Source organism: Rutilus rutilus, assembly GCF_951802725.1.
Source record: "Rutilus rutilus genome assembly, chromosome: 15".
In the NCBI taxonomy this organism is placed as follows: domain Eukaryota; kingdom Metazoa; phylum Chordata; class Actinopteri; order Cypriniformes; family Leuciscidae; genus Rutilus; species Rutilus rutilus.
Genome location: NC_140220.1, coordinates 12,827,439 through 12,846,267, shown reverse-complemented (window position 1 = coordinate 12,846,267; position 18,829 = coordinate 12,827,439). Strand labels below are relative to the sequence as shown.

At 38.7% G+C, this 18,829-nt stretch overlaps 2 protein-coding genes across 4 annotated transcripts in view; one reads left to right on the top strand and one right to left on the bottom strand.

Moving 5' to 3' along the window:
- The first annotated feature begins 995 nt into the window (after window positions 1–995).
- On the top strand, window positions 996–3,819 carry arpc5b (actin related protein 2/3 complex, subunit 5B). Its single transcript, XM_084432041.1, has 4 exons — window positions 996–1,275; window positions 2,134–2,205; window positions 2,497–2,673; window positions 2,757–3,819. The coding sequence occupies exons 1-4, from the start codon at window positions 1,135–1,137 to the stop codon at window positions 2,817–2,819; spliced, it is 453 nt and encodes a 150-aa protein (XP_084288167.1). The 5' UTR covers window positions 996–1,134; the 3' UTR covers window positions 2,820–3,819.
- Window positions 3,820–4,644: 825 nt separating this feature from the next.
- The window catches only part of hmcn1 (hemicentin 1), a 108,147-nt gene continuing 93,962 nt past the window's right edge, over window positions 4,645–18,829 (bottom strand). For 2 of the 3 annotated variants that reach the window (XM_084432798.1, XM_084432799.1), the window contains exons 86-107: window positions 18,432–18,513; window positions 18,021–18,290; window positions 17,765–17,935; window positions 16,421–16,591; window positions 16,173–16,343; window positions 15,802–15,972; window positions 15,543–15,713; window positions 14,785–14,955; window positions 13,239–13,385; window positions 12,904–13,041; window positions 12,692–12,813; window positions 12,337–12,574; window positions 10,278–10,340; window positions 10,036–10,155; window positions 9,676–9,810; window positions 9,411–9,524; window positions 9,190–9,315; window positions 8,724–8,852; window positions 6,757–7,119; window positions 6,264–6,383; window positions 5,994–6,120; window positions 4,645–5,907 (exon numbers count right to left, since the gene is read on the bottom strand). In XM_084432798.1, coding sequence (XP_084288924.1) covers window positions 5,541–5,907; window positions 5,994–6,120; window positions 6,264–6,383; window positions 6,757–7,119; window positions 8,724–8,852; window positions 9,190–9,315; window positions 9,411–9,524; window positions 9,676–9,810; window positions 10,036–10,155; window positions 10,278–10,340; window positions 12,337–12,574; window positions 12,692–12,813; window positions 12,904–13,041; window positions 13,239–13,385; window positions 14,785–14,955; window positions 15,543–15,713; window positions 15,802–15,972; window positions 16,173–16,343; window positions 16,421–16,591; window positions 17,765–17,935; window positions 18,021–18,290; window positions 18,432–18,513 — 3,687 coding nt within the window. In that variant the 3' untranslated portion in view covers window positions 4,645–5,540. The remainder of the gene's footprint in view (window positions 5,908–5,993; window positions 6,121–6,263; window positions 6,384–6,756; window positions 7,120–8,723; window positions 8,853–9,189; window positions 9,316–9,410; window positions 9,525–9,675; window positions 9,811–10,035; window positions 10,156–10,277; window positions 10,341–12,336; window positions 12,575–12,691; window positions 12,814–12,903; window positions 13,042–13,238; window positions 13,386–14,784; window positions 14,956–15,542; window positions 15,714–15,801; window positions 15,973–16,172; window positions 16,344–16,420; window positions 16,592–17,764; window positions 17,936–18,020; window positions 18,291–18,431; window positions 18,514–18,829) is intronic. The other variant, XM_084432800.1, reaches the window with a different exon arrangement.

Sequence of the window (18,829 nt, the reverse complement as noted above, 5' to 3'; positions counted from 1 at the left end):
CTGATTTATACTTCTGCGTCGGACCTACGCCAGATCCTCTACGCTGTAGGCAAGGCGTTGGTTTTCATATTTATGGTTTTATACTTATGCGTCGGACCTACGCCAGAGCCTCTACGCTGTAGGCAAGGCGTTGGTTTTCATATTTATGGTTTTATACTTCTGCGTCGTTGTCCGCGTTGACGCGCAAATACACAAGCAGAGGGAGCATGTGAAACCCAAAGGAGTATTGACGCGTTGTTACATTTTTGGAGAGGTTCACGTTAGGGATAGCCGAAGGGTACGCGTGCTACACACATCCTACGACGTAGCTACGGCGTGAGTTCGACGCAGAAGTATAAATTAGGCTTAAGGTTAACCCAGGCCCCAGGGTATACGTTAACTTTACAGTGTGAAATCTAGAAAACTGTAGGATTAATTACTTACCGAGCAACAGTGTGAATGTGAAACAATAGGATTAGACTGAATGAATACGTTTACACGCCGTTTAGAATGGGTTAATAACATGTTGAAGTGTGTGAAAACATTTAAAGACAGCGAAAGTGTTCTGGCGCCATCTACCGTCACCTGACCACCATGGCACCACTGCATTTTAAAATAGTCTCTCCATAATAACTGTTGCTATTAAATAGACAGCATTAATTAATTTAATTTAAAACATATTTTAACATTACATTTTAATATTATTATTTTAATTTACAGGCATGAGCAGAAATCGAAATTATAGGCTGGAGGCCAGGAGCAGAAAATTATTTCAATATTTTAACATTACATTTTAATATTATTATTTTAATTTATAGGCAGGAGCAGAAATTGAAATTATAAGTTGGAGGCAAGGAGCAGAAAATTATTTCAAGTCGTCTTGCAGACCCACTAACTGTTACCCATTAGAAATTTGCTGAGGTCCCCTAGTGTTTTTTTCTTTTTCTTAATTTTTTTAGGAACTTCACTGGACTATTTAGGAACCTCCGCTGTACCCGATAGAGGGCGCGCTATGCGGAAGTGATGGAATCCATCACTGACTACAGACGGTAGGCTGCAGGAACCGCCAGGCTCGTTTAGCATAGAGGACTGTTACATTGTGTCCGTGCAAAAGCGTTTAGCTTAACATCAGACGGGGAATAAGTTGCCTTCATCATGTCAAAGAATACGGTGTCCGATCGTTTCCGGAAAGTGGATGTGGATGAATACGACGAGAACAAGTTTGTAGACGAGGAAGAGGGGGGAGAAAACCAGCTGGGTCCAGATGAGGCAGAGGTGGATTCTCTCATCAGACAATATCCTTCTTTATTCACCAACATGTGCATGCCATGATCTCATAAAGTCTTGCATTTTCAGAGCCTCCAGCTCATAAAATAATCTCCGTGTGCTTATGCTTGAGTGGGTCATTATATTAATGGACGTAATGCGGCTAATTAAATATTTTGCTCGATAAAGTGTGCATAAATAAATAATTGAAAGTAATACCACAAAGTGCTTATTAGCAGTAGAAGCAAAGCGATTTAATTATTTTGTTTTCATTCAGCACGTTATCATGTCATGACATGCAGTGATTGTTCATAATTCATGAGTTGCCTGTGATAGACCAGCTGGCCTGGAGATTTCTGTACATCACAGACTCGACACACACAGAACTGGGTTGTGTGCATTATTCTACTCATTTACATTTATTTACTAGACGAACACCCATTCAGTGGATGCAACAATGATAGTGTCCGTCTTTTACAGTTTACAAAGTGAGGGTCGTCACGAATGTCCTATCGTGCTGCATCATGAACGGGCAGCAGTTCAAATTCAGATCTCTGAAATGTCCAGACATGTCTTGACATTCCAGACATTGTTTTAATAAAAGTGTTTCTGCAACATATTATTTTTCCAAGCTGTGTGGGGTTTATAAAAACGTTTCTGTAATTTGAAACGTGCATTATTTTAGTACAAGGAAGTTGAATTCATGTCCTTATATGTCCATTTTGGAGTACCCAGGGCTTTATTTCCTGTTTCTAATGGGTTTTTTTTAGTCCCTGTGGTTGCCTTGTGATACCTCAAGTGCAGCCTGTCCACAGCATGCATAGATGTTGAAATTGTGTTATTATACACATACAGTATATGGTGTTCTTCTTAACTCCACTCTGCAGAGGGAACCTCATGGGTGCCCTGCAGGCAGTGTTAAAAAATCCACCAATCAACACAAAGAATCAGAACGTCAAGGTGAGCCATGGCACATTTGAAAGAATTTAAAACTGTATAGAAAATGTTGCATTATTTGTGTTTTTTCTAGAGCTGCTGTAAAGCCAAAACAATCTCTGTTACTTTAATTTCCTATTATCACTGTAAAACAATCTATATTGTTAAAAGCTATATAAATGAAGGTGACTTGACTTGACATTTTGCTTATTGCCATAAATACGAAACAACACCTGTGAACATGCTGCCAACTTCTCTATTAATGCATCATACTTGCGAAGTGAGAGGAACCCGAATCTTTCTGACCTTTTGTAGGATCGTGCTGAAGGTCTGGTGCTGAAGGTCCTCAGCTCCTTCAAGAGTACTGACATAGAGAAGGGAGTTCAGTCTCTGGATAAGAATGGAGTGGACCTGCTCATGAAATACATCTACAAGGGCTTTGAGCGGCCGTCCGAGAACAGCAGCGCTGTCCTGCTGCAGTGGCATGAGAAGGTAGGGTTAATAGTAAACGTAGTAATGTTTTAATAGCAAAGCTCTAAAAAGAGGTCAGTAGCTCAATTCTCAATTCTCCTCAGGCTCTCTCTGCAGGTGGTGTGGGCTCTATCGTGAGGGTCCTAACAGCCAGGAAAACTGTGTAAACTGCAAGACGATTAGCACAGCGCACAGAAAACTACAACAACAACAACAACCTGCCGAGACACTCAGAACAAAGCGATGACTTTCCACAGGGTACTGAAGAGGACCTCTCATCAAATTTCAGTGCGTTTTCACCCTCTTCTGTTATATCACTCTTCACTCACATAGTCAAAAAACGCATTACCGTGCCATCAGTAGTATGTTAGACTTACCGTAGCTTCTCTCAGGAATACTTTTCTATGCTCTTCGGTATTGTATCCAGCAATTCTGAATACAAGGAACTTGTTAGAGTTTTATAAAATCTTTATTAATTTACACCATGTTCATTTCAAGCCATTCACACACATGCAGACTAAAATAAGTCACAGATTGGTCGGTGTGTCTTAATGGCACTACGTCTGTCCACATTGACTTTGTGGGATTATGAATAATACTCTCTGGTGCATTAAACCTTCCCGTCACTGATCCCTTCTCGTTTGTTCTAAATCGGCAGACATTATCCCATAGAATTGAACTTTTCATAAGCAAAGCACATTTGCTCTTATACTCGTATAAGACAAAGTTACATTGCTGATCTTATGCATCATCTGAAACAGCTGCTTTATATTCTTAACATATGTAGTCATCTCACTAATCCGCGACTTTCACTAATGCTGTTATACATGTCTTGTCTTAATGTATCTGTTTCAGCGTTCCAAAGCACTTATTGACATGGACCATTGTTATTGTATGTGTCAGAATGCATATGTCTGTATCCATTGTATATCTGGATTTGTTTTTAAGCCAACTGTGTTGAATACTGCCTCAAAGCAGATCATTACTGATCCAGTCTGATCTGAGACATATCGTCTGATCAGGGACCTGCCTCTACAATGCTGTAATACACAACGACAGTGCAGACACTCAATAAACCAAACCGGTATAATGACTGCCTTACAAAATATTCCTTTTTTATGTTTGTGCTTTTGTGATTGAATAATAAATTGTTAAATATACATCTGATGAACTGACTTGTATATTTCTGATTTATATATGTTGGAATATTATGGTGAAAGCTCTATTGACAGCATGGATGTTTTTACAAACAAGTTTGTAAGATTATTTTCCCTGATAATTGATATTGTCAGTGAAATAGTATTTTACCCAGAATATTCTTTCCAATGGCACTACAATTCAAAAGTTTAGGTAGTAGTAGTTATATTTTATGTTTGAACCAAGGCTGCATTTATTTATTAAAAATACAGAAATACTGTGAAATATTATAAACTTTTATTTGAATACATTTAAATGATGTAATTTTCACCAGCCATTCCTCCAGTCTTCAGCACCACATGATCTTCAGAAATCATTCTTATATGTTGATCTGATGCTCAAGAAACATTTATCATTATAAATGTTGAAAACAGTTTTACTGCTTTATTTTTTTTTTTATGGAAACCATTTTCCAGAATTCTTTGATGAATAGAAAGTTCAAAATAATGGCATTTATTTGAAATAAAGGTCCTGGCTGGGATAGGAATAATCTAGTGAGAAGTTTTGAACCTCTAGAATGAATGCATAAAAAAGAAAAGAATAGATTGTATATTTTATTGCTTTTTTAAAAAAGGGAATACAACATAGTATTACAAATAAAAAACCCAAATACTTATATACATATCATGACAATAGAATACACCTTGATTACTGACAAAGTTACAAAAAAATAACTCCAAATGTGTATAAACTTGTAATGATAATGAGACATTGCTATTATGTGCATAATTACTGGTTGACGATACTCACTTCTTGAGTAAAGGTAGTGCTTACCTGAGGTGGACTTACTTTTCATTTTTACTGCAGATGTGGCTCAATCTCAAACCGCATCATCATGTTAACAAACACAAATTTAAACCGATAAAATCTTCCCCATCTCATTTCATAGAAAGCAATGGAGGGAATTGAGTTTCTTTCATATATTCAAGCAATTCCCAATAATTTAATAGGTAGACATATATGCAAATGTGTTCTATAACACCACCCATAGTCTTGCTGTACATTCTGATGAAGGATTCTTGCAGCCAGCGGAGTGGCTGAACCGTTAACCCGCCTGCGGTCTTAAAACTGGTTTCAAGTCTCTCCAATGAACTCCAGAGAGCAACGTCATCTGTCTGCAGGACTCTGTAAAAGCGCTCTTCCAGCCTACAAGGCCTTACACGTCAACATGACCTGTGAGAATCTCTTCAAGTGGCGGATCTGCACTCACACAAACACACTCTCACATACAAAGATGTACAGTTCTCAGTCATGCTTGTATAATAACGGCACCATTCTCAGAGGTTGCGCTTTAAAAGATTTTATCCATTTGGACTGGGTTGTACATTTTTATCTGTCAGTAAATGACTGATATGGCTGATTTTTTTGTTGTTGAAACGCCACTAATATTACAAGAACCTCTGTGCCATAAGCTGTTTTTTGCCTTTTCCTACACATACTTAGGTCTCACGAACTCGTCACTTGATTTAATGATCAATATCTCAAATTATTCCACTGGCATACACACTTGCAATCTCTTGTTTCTCTCATGTCTCTGTCCTGGTTTATTTTCACAGGGGTGCTTCAAAACTTCATTTTCTTCCCTTTTCTTATCCCATTAAGAAACCCTTAATGTGGGATTTTTTTTGTTTTTTTTTGCGCAACCTCTGATCATTCTCTCTCTTCGTAGGCTGTGGGATGTAGTAAAGTGCTCAGTACGGATAGGCTGAGACAGCGATGTAGACAATGAAGGTGGTCTGGTACTCTATTCCTCCATCGGCACTGTAAGACAGGGCTCGTACCTTCATGCGGTATGTGTGAGGTTCGCGCAGAGGACGGGTGGTGAACAGAACACCTTTGAGGTTTTCGTCCCGGAGGGCGAAGGGCAGAGTTGTGTCCTCGTCGACCACTAAGAAGGAAGTGCGGGGGTGGACGACTCCATCCTGTGTGTAGGCAACCAGCCGGATCAGGTCCTGATTGGCGGCGATGCCGAAGGGCAGGGACAGCAGTTTGTACTCCAGTGCATACGGGCTCAGGGCGCACTCCAGATCATTGGGCGGACAATTCTTCAGGCAGAACCTGAAAGGAGAAGCAGAACTCACTTTATTTAGAATGATCAACTAAGTAAAAACCGACAATTGCAAAGAAAAGAGTGGCAGTCCCACCCTGTGGTTGGATCCCTCTGATAGTTGGGAGGGCAAGGTGTGTCGATGCATTGGTAACTCCCTCTCATGTTGAAACACATCCTGTTTGCCCCACACTGAATGTTCTGCTCCAGGCATTCATCTATGTCTGTCCATATACATACCAAAAATGAGCATTACAAAACTCTTATATTTAGTATATTTAGACTTCTTTAGATTTTGTTAGGTTGCTCTCTAGAGAAGTTAGCACATGTGTTATATGTTTTTTATTGTACATCTTCATATTCTTACCTTGGCAGGTTTTGCCATTGTTCATAAGGCGATAGCCGTTGGGACACAAACACCTATGGCTGCCTGGTGTGTTCATACACTCATGTTGACATGTATCCCTCTGTTCACATTCATTAATATCTACAAACACAAGATGGGTAATTATTAATGGGCAATTTTAATGGGCAAATGCCCAAATTATTAATGGGCAAAAATCATGCAATGCAAGTGTCTCCATGCCTTACTATTAATATGACTAATAGGACATTGAACATCTTCCTAAACTTTTTTTGCACATATACCAGTTTTCACAAAATATCATAAAAACACACACACTGCATACTTTTTAATACATTCACTTATCAGTTACTGTAATAGTAGCAGTTTACAATACTCTAACCGTATAAAGATAAATTAATAAAGTATAACGTGTCATATCATACATATACATACATGAAGTATTTGACATGAAACCCAAACTCCACTACAGATCAACAGTTACTCTTGTAGTTACCTAAACACTGGCCATTTTTTGCCTTAAAACCAGGGGGGCAGGTATTAGTATCCCTACGACTGCGTGAAGGGGCATTGTTCGGTCTGTTGGCCACTTGACGCCCCCCGATGGGGACATATGAGTGGTAACTCTGGGAAGTCAGGCTATGGTAGCGCTGCTGGTAGGAGCTCCGATCAGAGGAGGACTGTGATGTTCTGTACCCATATGAGAAACTTTCATAGTTGGGCAAGCGCTCGAGTCCGGCACAGGACTTGCCATCACCCAGCAGGTGGAGCCCCGGTGGGCACAGGCACTTGTAGCTGCCAGGGCTGTTCACGCACTGATAGGCACAGGGCACTGGTACCAGCTCGCACTCGTTTATGTCTGCTCTCACAACAAGGCCAACAAAGAGATAGAGAAATCGGGGGGAAAAAAGTACAAAAGAAAAATGAAAATGAAAATGAAAATAGGCAGATCAAAATAAAAAAATAAAAAGAAAGGGATGAGACTTCTTGACATGAGTAGATATCCCTCAAAAGCATGTTTCTCATGCAGAAATATTATTGTGTTTTTGTTGTAAAATATTGTGTATTTAGTGATTCCTCTTATTTATATTAAAACCCCCTGTGGTGAAAATCAAGTTTTTAATGTTGTTTATATGTCTGTGTGGTATTATAAATTTGCACATGGCTTGTCTTAAATCATATTGAAAAGTCAACACCATTGCTGAGTATTTTCTCCTGAAAATTGAAGTGAACAAAAAAACCCTCTCAAAAACGCGGTTTGAAATCGCTGGTGTTTCTGACGTCAAAAACTACCTTGTAACCAATCACGTCAACGTGTAGGATTTAGCATATCATCATTACTATGCTGCTAAGCTGGGGAGTCTCAAGAGAAGCCAGGTTATCCCAGTATATTTTTCTATTGATATGAAAAATTGGGTACATTTAGCAATAGGCCTATAGTGGGTGAATTATGTATATGATGTATATTACGATGTTATAATAATAATAATAATAATAATTCATTACATTTATATAGCGCTTTTCTCGGCACTCAAAGCGCTTTACATAGAAAGGGCAATCTCCTCAACCATGTCGTTATGTCGAACTATATGCCTTTCTCCAATGACGTTCTAAGTTGTTCAAAGCATTTGTAAGGATGCTGATTTTTAGAAGGCCTACATAAAACACATTACCATTCTGATACATCAACTTGTAGACGAGCATGTATGAGTGAGTGGAGGCGGGGTTCATTACCATATAAACAAAGCAAGGGTGTAGAGTTACATTCAAGCTATTTTAAGGCATAAATAGATTTTTTTCACAGGATTTTGTTTTTTAAATATGTCATTTTGGTGATCAAAGATGACTTTTAAGGGATACAATTATTGACTACAGGGGGACTTTAATACATTATATTCAGTTAACTCAGTGATTCATTTTCTGAATTCAGAACTGAAGAAAAACTTTGAATGCCAAAACTGTCACTAAAGGACATAAAAAAATTTGCCACAGCAAAGCATAGCACTTCTGGGGAGAATCCCAAGCAGGAAGTTGAAGGGTAAGTTCAAAGATGATAGACACAGATAGAGGAATGACAGAGTCATTATAGTCGTGCTGGCCTTGCTGTGAGTGTGAACCTTACCAGTATAATACCACTCACAATTACATCTGTAGCAACTCAGACAGACTTGGATCCTTGATTTGGTATCAGTGACTGTGCCTTCTTTGTTTCTTATGGTTATACTGTAGGTTGGTTAGTTTTAAAGCACTGTGGCAATATAAGCAAGCTGTGTGGAAGGAAGTGACATCACAGGTTCTGAATGCTGTTTAGGTGAGGGTTGGTACACAGAAATGAACTGTAGCAAAAGAATGAGGTAGGTAAAGATGAAGGAGGGGATGCAGGTTGGCGTTTGGCAGGAGAGCAGCCCGGGATGTTGGGTTGTTGGGAGAGGATTAGAGTTAGGTGTGGGGGACACTACGTACCAAGGCAGGGGCGGCCCACACCCTGAGAGCGGTACCCCCGCGGGCAAGTGCAGTGGTAGCTACCTCTGGTGTTTTCGCAGATCTGATTATACCTGCACTGATGTGTGCCGTCATTGCACTCATCAATATCTACAAGCAGAATAAAAATGTATTATTTGATTTGATCATAATCTAATTATGTAATTACATTTTTTTTATAAATAATAACACAAAGAATTCATATTTATTCTAAATACAAAACAAAACTTGTTTTATCAATTTAAAGTTTTACTCACACACACACACACACACACACACACACACACACACACACACACACACACACACACACACACACACACACACATATAGACATATACACACACACACACACACACACATATATATATATTTTTTTTTTTTTTTTTTTGTGTGTATAACATAATGGCCCTCAGCCCAAAACATAAGCAAAAAGATCTTTACAAACCTATGCATGTGCTATTGCCTCCTTTGGTCATGCCAGTAGGGCAGAGGTCAATGCAAGTGTATCCACCACGTGTGTTTTTACACTGTTGATCTGAGCGACACACTCTCTGTTTGCATTCATTTATGTCTGAAGAGAAAGAATCAGCACATTAGTTTCAGTTGCATCATTTTATAAACCCAGCAAGACTAAGCTATAAACCATGAGACAGGTTTTTGATGTACCAATACAGCGACGATTCCTGAGTTGGTACCCTGGCTCACAAGCACAGCGGAAGCTGCCAATGGTGTTTAGACAGTGCTGATGACAAGGGTTGGATTCCTGACACTCATTCACATCTGTAGAAGCAAGATATAAGCAATTGAAATGCATGCTAGCATGAAGATAAATGAATAGAGAGAATTAATGTAAGATGCACTATGCCATACAAAAGTACACATATAAACAATATACATAAATAAACATATAAAACTAGGGACAACTGTGCACCTAAGCAACTCAGCCCATCTGCTGTCCTCCTAAAGCCACGGCCACAGCGCATCACACAGCGATATGAGCCAATGGTGTTCTCACAGTCTTGTCCATCATGGCACGTGTGCCCACCCTGTGAACACTCATCAATATCTACGGTAAACAGAAATTAAAGCAACTGTTCAGCTTAGATTACATAAATAACAAATCATACACTACCGTTCAAAAATGTGGGGTTGGTAGGATTATTGTTTTTTAAAGAAGTGTCTTATAAATGAAGTCTCTTATGCTCACCAAGGCTGCATTTTGTTTGATCAAAAATACAATAAAAACACTAATATTGTGAAATATTATTACAGTTTAAAATAACTTCCGTACCCTGGCATGTTCTGCCATCAGCTGAAATGGTGAGTCCTCGGGGACAGGAACAGTAGTAAGTGCCTATAGAATTGTGGCAGGCATGTGAGCAGGGGTTTCCGTCCACACACTCATTCTCATCTTCATCAGCAAAAAAAGGACAAGCAAGCACAGAATCTCATCAATGAAAGAACTCCTTGTATATTCACAAATGGAGACTATTATCTGTATTATACAGTAAAAGCAATACTGTCTGACTGTACCTGCACAATATGGTCCAGCGGGGTCCAGCTGAAAACCGCTGGGACACTGATTACTGCGCTCTCCTGAGGACAAAATATATTGTAATTAAAGAAGGATCGCTTTAAAAACTCATATAAACTATTAAATAAAACAAAACTAAAACATAATGATAGGCTAGAATTTAATGATGTGTAGGGATGCACTGGACTATTAATTTTGCATTACATTAAAGGAACACGCCGACTTTTTGGGACTTTAGCTTATTCACCATATCCCCCAGAGTTAGATAAGTCCATACATACCTTTTTCATCTCCGTGCGTGCTGTAACTCTGTCTGACGCACCCACCGCTAGCCTAGCTTAGCACAAAGACTGGAGTTAAACGGCTACAGCTAGCATACTGCTCCCAATAAGTGACAAAATAACGCCAACATTTTCCTATTTACATGTTGTGATTTGTATAGTCACAGCGTGTACGAATAACATGGTCACATGAGACACAGACCTCTTCTATCCGTATACATACTGGGAACTATATTCTCAGAAGACGAAGCACTGCTACTTCTGCGGAGTGATTTACTCCAACTCTGAGCGAACTCTCTGCTCCTCACCGCGGGGCTTCTCAGGCACTGCGAGCAAATCACTCCGCCCAAGTAGCAGTGCTTCGCCTTCTGAGAATATGTGACCATGTTATTTGTACACACTGTGACTATACAAATCACAACATGTAAATAGGAAAATGTTGGCGTTATTTTGTCACTTATTAGGAGCAGTCGGGTCAATTTTTATTGTTATTTTTTACAGATTGGGCTTTGGTCGGACTCGGGCTCATTTAGCATTTCTCCTTTCATCGTGCCCATAATAAACGTGCAGAGCGCAGGCTACTGTATAAAATTTTGTTATATTGATAATATATTATAAATATGCAACGCAATATGTAATCACGCAAGTAACGCGACGCGCGTGCAATGCATTAGGTGACAGTTGACCATGCAGAGCATCAGGGAGAAGTTGGAGCGTAAGGAGTTACTAAAAGTTCCCAATACTTCAGGAAAAGCTGCATTTTGAAAGAGTTTTGATTTGATTAACGAGCCTGAAGCCTTCAACAGTGGATGCTATTCTTTTTCTTCACAACGATCGCGAATAAACAGTGAATGAGCCTACTCAGTTCAACGGATTTTTTATTTATTTATTATATTTTATTATTATTTAACGTTAGCCAGTTGGCGAAGAGTTCTTTGAAACGTTGTTCTTCAGTAAAGTTACTTGACATAAAAAAAAGGTAGGCCGTAAATCTTTATTTACTGCTGGATCACATTTGGCTATATAATATTCTCTACTGCATGCTTATGCTTCTCTGTAATGGACAGTCTGTATTAATATTTGTGGGCATAATTGTCAGTGGTGGTAGTTATAAAATAAGGCCTATAATAAAATTTTACCTAGTAGCGTGTGTGTGTATAGTAGCGTGTGTATGTGTGTGCGTCTTGTGTGTGCGTCTAGCAGAGACAGCGCGCATCAGAGAGTGCGCGTCAGAGAGAGCTAAAAAAGTGATATTGATGTTGGTCTCAGGTCGGGTTCGGGCTGAAAAATTGCTGACGTTTTCGGGCTGGGGCCGGATTAGGGCTTGAACACCACGGGCCAGGTCTCGGTTAGGGCTGGAAGTTTTGCCCCGTGCAGGGCTCTAGGCAGTATGCTAGCTGGAGCTGTTTACCTCCAGTCTTTGTGCTAAGCTAGGCTAGCGGTGGGTGCGTCAGACAGAGTTACGGCACGCACGGAGATGAAAATGGTATGTATATGGACTTATCTAACTCTGGGGGATATGGTGAATAAGCTAAAGTCCCAAAAAGTCGCCGTGTTCCTTTAAATGAAAAAAATTTAACCAGGCATTAAAACATCGTAATATAGAGAATAAAAATGGAAAAAGTATTTCTTAAGTCCAGCATTGAAAAAGCTTGCTTTGGAAACAAATAGATGATATATGATATCTTCTTCAAATCAAATCAAATCAGTCAGAACGATGACTGATATATCACAGATACTGAATGAAATGATTTACTAATGTATTTGTGTATCGTACCTTTAGCAATAGTGGCATGGATGGCAAACTCCAGCATCTCTTCTAGTGGACGGTACAAAGCGCTGATAGCCGAGGCGTGGAGTGTCTGCACCAGATAGGGCATCTTTCCTCTGGAGGGTCCGTATGTGATGGTATGATTCCACGAGTAAGGCACGCTGACCCTGTCTATACTGAACATACGTGTAGACAGAGCATACAACTGACCAGGACCAGTCTGGATGTAGTCTTCAGTGTAGTCCTGGAGTTTAAAAATATATATTTCAATGTGAGTGATAAAGTTTACATTGTTAAGCAATTCTATTTTCAAAGTATAAAAAGGTAAAACAGTTTGTGAATTCAGTGATGGAGAATCAACCTTGAGACTGATGTCTGCATTGGAGGGCAGTTGCAGGATGTGTCCGTTTACTACGATGTCCAGCAGAAGCGCTCCATCTGAGTCGAGCCCTCGTGCCACATGGGTAATTCGGAGAATCTCTCCTACAGTCAACACAAATTTAAAAAAAAGAAACCTTTGAGGAAAAAATGCAGTTTACAAGGATTACTACACATCAAATTGATTCCTCTTACCTGTGGCAAACTCCACCTGAGTTTCACGTCTGAAGATGCCATCTGTGAGGGTGTAACCATTGACAGCTTCCCCCAGCTCCTGTGCTGTGGTCCAGTAAATGGGGTTCAGGATGGAGATCAACTTCCTCATAGCAGACCCTGGATGATTTAGCAGAACATGTACAAGCACCAACTTAAATTAGTTTTCTTTTAAGTTTTTGATTCATAATCTTAAACTACAACCCATAAAGATTCTCTGATATTCATATACTGACAAATACTTTACATACATTACATTTGGATATTAAATATGATGCATTGCTGCTCGTAACAAAAACTAAGCAGCAGAGACTGACCCAGACTCCTGGGTATATTAGTGATGGTGGCCTGTATAACTCTCCCTCCAGTGGGACTGCTAGAGATGGTGGCATTGAGGATGGCAATTCCAAACTCCACACCATTAATGTTCCCAATGATACTTCCTCTCGCTTTCTGAGGGCCACCTTAGAGAGAAAAGTGGAAAAGTTCAGACAATGGGAACAATCTTGTTTAGTTAACTTAAAATCAAGGTCAGAAATTAACCAGTGGCTGGGGAAAGTGTTTTGTCAAGTTATCTTTTTCTTTTCTAGGCCTATATAAAGATTTTTTTCAAAACAGGGTTTTGTGGCTCTACAGTCACTGCAGTGATCTATAGCTGTCAAACACCTGTTTTCCTCAGTGTTGGGGGTAACGCATTAAGTGAGTTACGTAATCAGATTACTTTTTTAAAGTAATGAGAAAAGTAATGCATTACTATTAAATTTACGACAAAATATCTGAATTACTTTTTCAAATAAGTAAATCAAGTTAAGTTGTTTTCCCATTTATTGACTGACACCTCTCCTGTCCCCATGTTGAGAGAAATTGTGAGTAAGTGCAGAGGCGTTGAATGCGCTGTGTTAACATGATGGTTATTGTAGCTCTAGACTAAATGTGAGCAGGCATTTACTCATCTCACTAGCACAAAAACAGATTCAATATTCCTCAAAACGCATAAAAACAGGATAATGCAAACTTTTTACAAAAACTTTTTTTTTGTAATTTTACACAAACCTATGTTAAATAACACAAATATACTTTATGTAATTAATCTCACTGTCTCGATGTCTTTGCTGCTGACCTTTGATGATCCAGTTCAACCATTCTAATTACTTTACATTAACAGCACATTTGTGTTTTATTTTTTGTTTTATTGCTAAAGTAAGAGTGTTGAACATTCTTCTTCTGTGTAATTTCACATTAGGTGTGAAAGGGCCTTTACATTTGCCAAAAAAAGCACTTTTGTTTTGTTAAACCAAACAAGCAAGGCCAGTCCAGGAGAGAAAAAGTAACAAAATGCATTACTTTCCATAAAAGGTAACCAAGTAACACAATTAGTTACTTTTTTAGGGAGTAACTCAATATTGTAATGCATTACTTTTTGAAGTAACTTTCTCAAACACTGGTATTCAATGTTTCAATGTGTAGCTAATATAAGCTACGTAAAAACTCTGTGAGTGTTTTCTTCACATTCAGTTGACATCTAAATTCATTACAACCTACTAAGACAGACAATAGAGAGCTGTAAATTCTTACATAAGCCACCAGGCAATTATTAATATTATTGTGTTATTATGATATTGTATGCATCATTTACAGCTACAATTCTATTTGATTAGATTTTATAGATAAGTCATAATTATAAAAATACAAATAATAAAAATATTAATAAAACATTAAATAAAAATAAACTATTAAAAATACAAATAATAATAAACTAATACAAATTCATTTCTGACACTCCTCAAGACCTTGTTAAATCGTTAAAATAATTCTTGATGAACGTCTTGATTAAGAACCATACATATTTAGTGGTAAATGTACCTGGACATGGCTGTATGTTACATCTTGATAACTGGGTGGAGTCTCCTGGGCAGGGTCGGCCGCTGCTGCTAGGTGATGGATTGTTACAAAGTCTAACACGTGTCCGTTCTCCACCTCCACAGGATGCTGAACATTCACCCCAGGACTCCCATGAACCCCACTTACCATCGACTTCACACACACATAGACAGAGCACAGAAAGGTGTGTAATCAGTTATGGTCAAAATTAATCCAAAAAAAGATCTTCTACATCTGATGTGGTTTGCATCCTCCATTCAAGTTTTGTCAATCATAATCCCAAATTTAGGTAGCTTCTCATGTATATTTATTAATATATAGCAACTATAGAGTGTGGGTATTTGTTGTGCAATACACACTGCAGTTCAAATGTTTTGGGGTCAGTAAAATGTTTGTTTGTTTTTTCCAGGGAGGGTGCATGAAATTAATCAAAAGGGGCAGTAAAGAATTTTACATTGGTACAAACCCAAAGACTATTTCAAATAAATGCTCTTCTTTTGAACTTTCTATACTAAAATAAATGCTAAATGAGCACCAAATCAGCATATTAGAATTATTTGAAATACTGCCTAGAGAATTGGCAGATAAAAATTCAGCTTTGCCATCACAGAGATAAATTACATTTTAAAATATATTAAAATAGATAAATTATTTTGAGCATAAGAAACTTCTTTGAAAAGAAATAAAAAATCTCACTGATCTCAAACCTTTGAACGGTAGTGTATGTATGAGTGCTTTACCAGGGCAGTTGGCTGCGTTGCACTTCTGGATTTGAGAGTCTGATCCAGTACACGCTCTGCCTCCATTTGCTGGTCGAGGATTGTCGCATGTTCTGTAGCGACGCATTTGTCCACCGTTGCAGGTCCTGCTACAACTGCCCCAGCTGTTCCATGGGCCCCAGTTACCATGAACTATGAAGAGAGATTATTTGTGCTTATAGCCTTCTTCATTACACCAACATGCCTGTGTGTTTACCATATGTAAAATTTATTTCCTCACTGGGACAGGGCTCATTGTGGCAGAAATCAACGTGGATGTCATTTCCCTCACACTGCCGTCCCCCATGCTGGGGGGCGGGGCTTGCACAGATACGTGTCCTTTGCCTTGTACCACCTCCACAAGAAACACTACATGCCCCCCAGCTTACCCAGGAAGACCACTTGCCATCCACTGTTGAAGAAGAGAAGAAAGGATAAGTCTTTTTAAATTCACACTCATGACGTTCCAAACTCGTATGACTTTGTGTAAATAACAAAAGGATATTTAGTTGAATGTCCAAGCTGGGGACAGCTGTTTAATTTCACATTTTCATTTCTGAGCGAACAATCTCTTTAAATAAGAAAAATCCAAATTTTCACCAGAACGCTTACCAGGGCAATTCCTCTCATTGCACACTTGTGTCTGTGAGTCAGGTCCTTCACACGATGGTCCTTCAAATGAGGGCGGAGGGTTGTTGCAGAGTCTGAGTCTTGTCTGCATCCCTTTGCCACACGTTTCACTACAAGGGCTCCAAGGCAACCAGGCACCCCAGTTCCCTGCCACTGACAGATAAGAAGCCAATCAGACTGATAAAGACAGATATGTTCATGTGTAGGAAAACATATGTTCCTCCACTCACCTGGGCATGGCCTTAAGCTACACATAATGGCCTCCACTGCTTTGCCCTCACAGGCTCTGCCCCCATGCTGGGCAGGAGGATTACTACAAGCCCGGACCCTAGTCCTGTTACCCTGACCACAGGTACGAGAGCACTCCTCCCAGGAAGACCACTCGGACCAATTACCATCCACTATGGGGACAAACAGACAGCATGGAGCCATGTTTATACTGCTTTATACTTATATGCTTTTATCTATTTTTTTGTTTGTTTGTTTGTTTAGGAGAGATCTTGGTGAGTACAGTCAAAAATTCAAGCGAAGAGCTGAACACCTTATGAACATCTAGCAAACCAAATATATTGCTAGTACTTTACAACACTTAAAGGAGAAGTTCACTTTTAAAATGAAAATTCTGTCATCATATACTCACCCTCATGTTGTTTCAAACCTGTATGAATTTCTTTCTTCTGCTGAACACAAAGGAAGATATTTAGAAGAATGTCAGTAACCAGACAGTTTTTGGGTCCCAATGACTTCCATAGTAGGAAAAAAATATACTATGGAAGTCATTGGGACCCAAAAACTGTCTGGTTACTGACATTCTTCTAAATATCTTCCTTTGTGTTCAGCAGAAGAAAGAAATTCATACAGGTTTGAAACAACATGAGGGTGAGTATATGATGACAGAATTTTCATTTTAAAAGTGAACTTCTCCTTTAACTCATGTTTTCAGATAAGCACTTAAATATTAAAAAATATACACTATTGTAGTTGGTAAAAATATTTACGTTTCCTGAAAGAAGTCTCTTATACTCAAGGATACATTTATTCGATCAAAAATACAGTTAAACAGTAAGATTGTAAAATATTATTACAATTTAAAATAGATTTTTTTTCAATTTTGATATATTCTAAAATGTAATTTATTCCTGAAACATTTTCATTCTTTTATGAATAGAAAGTTCAAAAGAACACCATTTAGTTGAAATAAAATTATTTGTACTATTAAATGATTTTACTGTCACTTCTTATTCAATTGAATGTGTCCTTGCTGAATAAAGCTATTAAATAAAATACTAACCCCTAATTTTTGTGTATGTGTATGCCAGTAGTGTATGAATCTAACAAATATAATGTTTGTTAATGTTTTAATAACAGTTATAACGTGTTAACAATATATCATCTATGTGAAGTGCACATAAACTTCATTGATGATATATGATACAGGCCTGCCACTTGCACTGGTGAGCCCAAATAAATAATTTTTCAGTTTTGCATACGGTACAATTTTCACTCACAAATGGTGAAATGCTCACAATGTAGAGCTTTTGCAGCAAAAGGGATGAAAAGGTAAACTAATTTACCTGGGCAGGGTTTGCCTTGACAGCTGCGTGTTTCTCTTGCTGAACCAATGCAGTGGCGTCCTCCGTTCGCAGGAAATGGGTTATTGCACTGTCTTAGTCTCCTCTGCACTCCTGTACCACAGGAAACACTGCAGGCTCCCCACTCCATCCATTCAGAGAAACCTCCATGAACTGCGAAACACACATAATTCAATCTCCCATTATAATACATCTAACTGCATTATAATCCGAATACTTACAAAAGTCCAAAGCTCACCTCGCACTGTTAGGGTCACGCGTACCAGCACGGAGCCTAACAAATTTCTTGCCACGCACTCATACTCAGCTGTGTCCTCTTTCTGAGCACTACTGAGCCGAAGAGAACCGTTATTCAGTGTGGTGATGTGCTCATTACCCAACAGGGGGCGCCCCTGACGGGACCACTCAATGACAGGCACAGGCTCTCCCTCTGCTTGGCAGTTTAGCACCACTGTGGAACCAGCATCTACCACTGTCTCGATTGGCTCTACTGTGATGGTAGGAGAACCTATGGAATATCACTAATGTTATTACAGTAACAGCAAGTGCTTTTTTAAATATCCTTATTAAGGTTTTTATTTTCTGTGTGAGTATTCTATGTGACTTTTACTGCAAATTAATAACTTTAAAGGATTCATTTTTGACTTACTCTGTAAGGTCAGTGTAACTGTTCTCTCCACCACTCCTGCATCATTTGTGGCCACGCACATGTAATTTCCAGAATCTTCGCTCTACAAAAATTACAAATTGATACCATTAATTATTTATAAATGTTACAAAAGGACTGAAATACAAAACATCTAGAAAATGAAGGAATATTTTGTATCTAGGATAGATGGCAAAAACGTTGTAACTATATTAACCCTCTTGTATCGTTGTAAAAATAATGGGTATTTTGGTATCTTCTTGTAGAAAAAAAGGTCTTTTTTTTTTATTATTATTATGTCACAATTTTTCTCAATGATCTGTAAGGCATTAAATATTGTTTTTGTTTGAGGTTGCAAGCAGATTTTGAAGGTTAATTTTATATGCCTCCCTACACAAAAA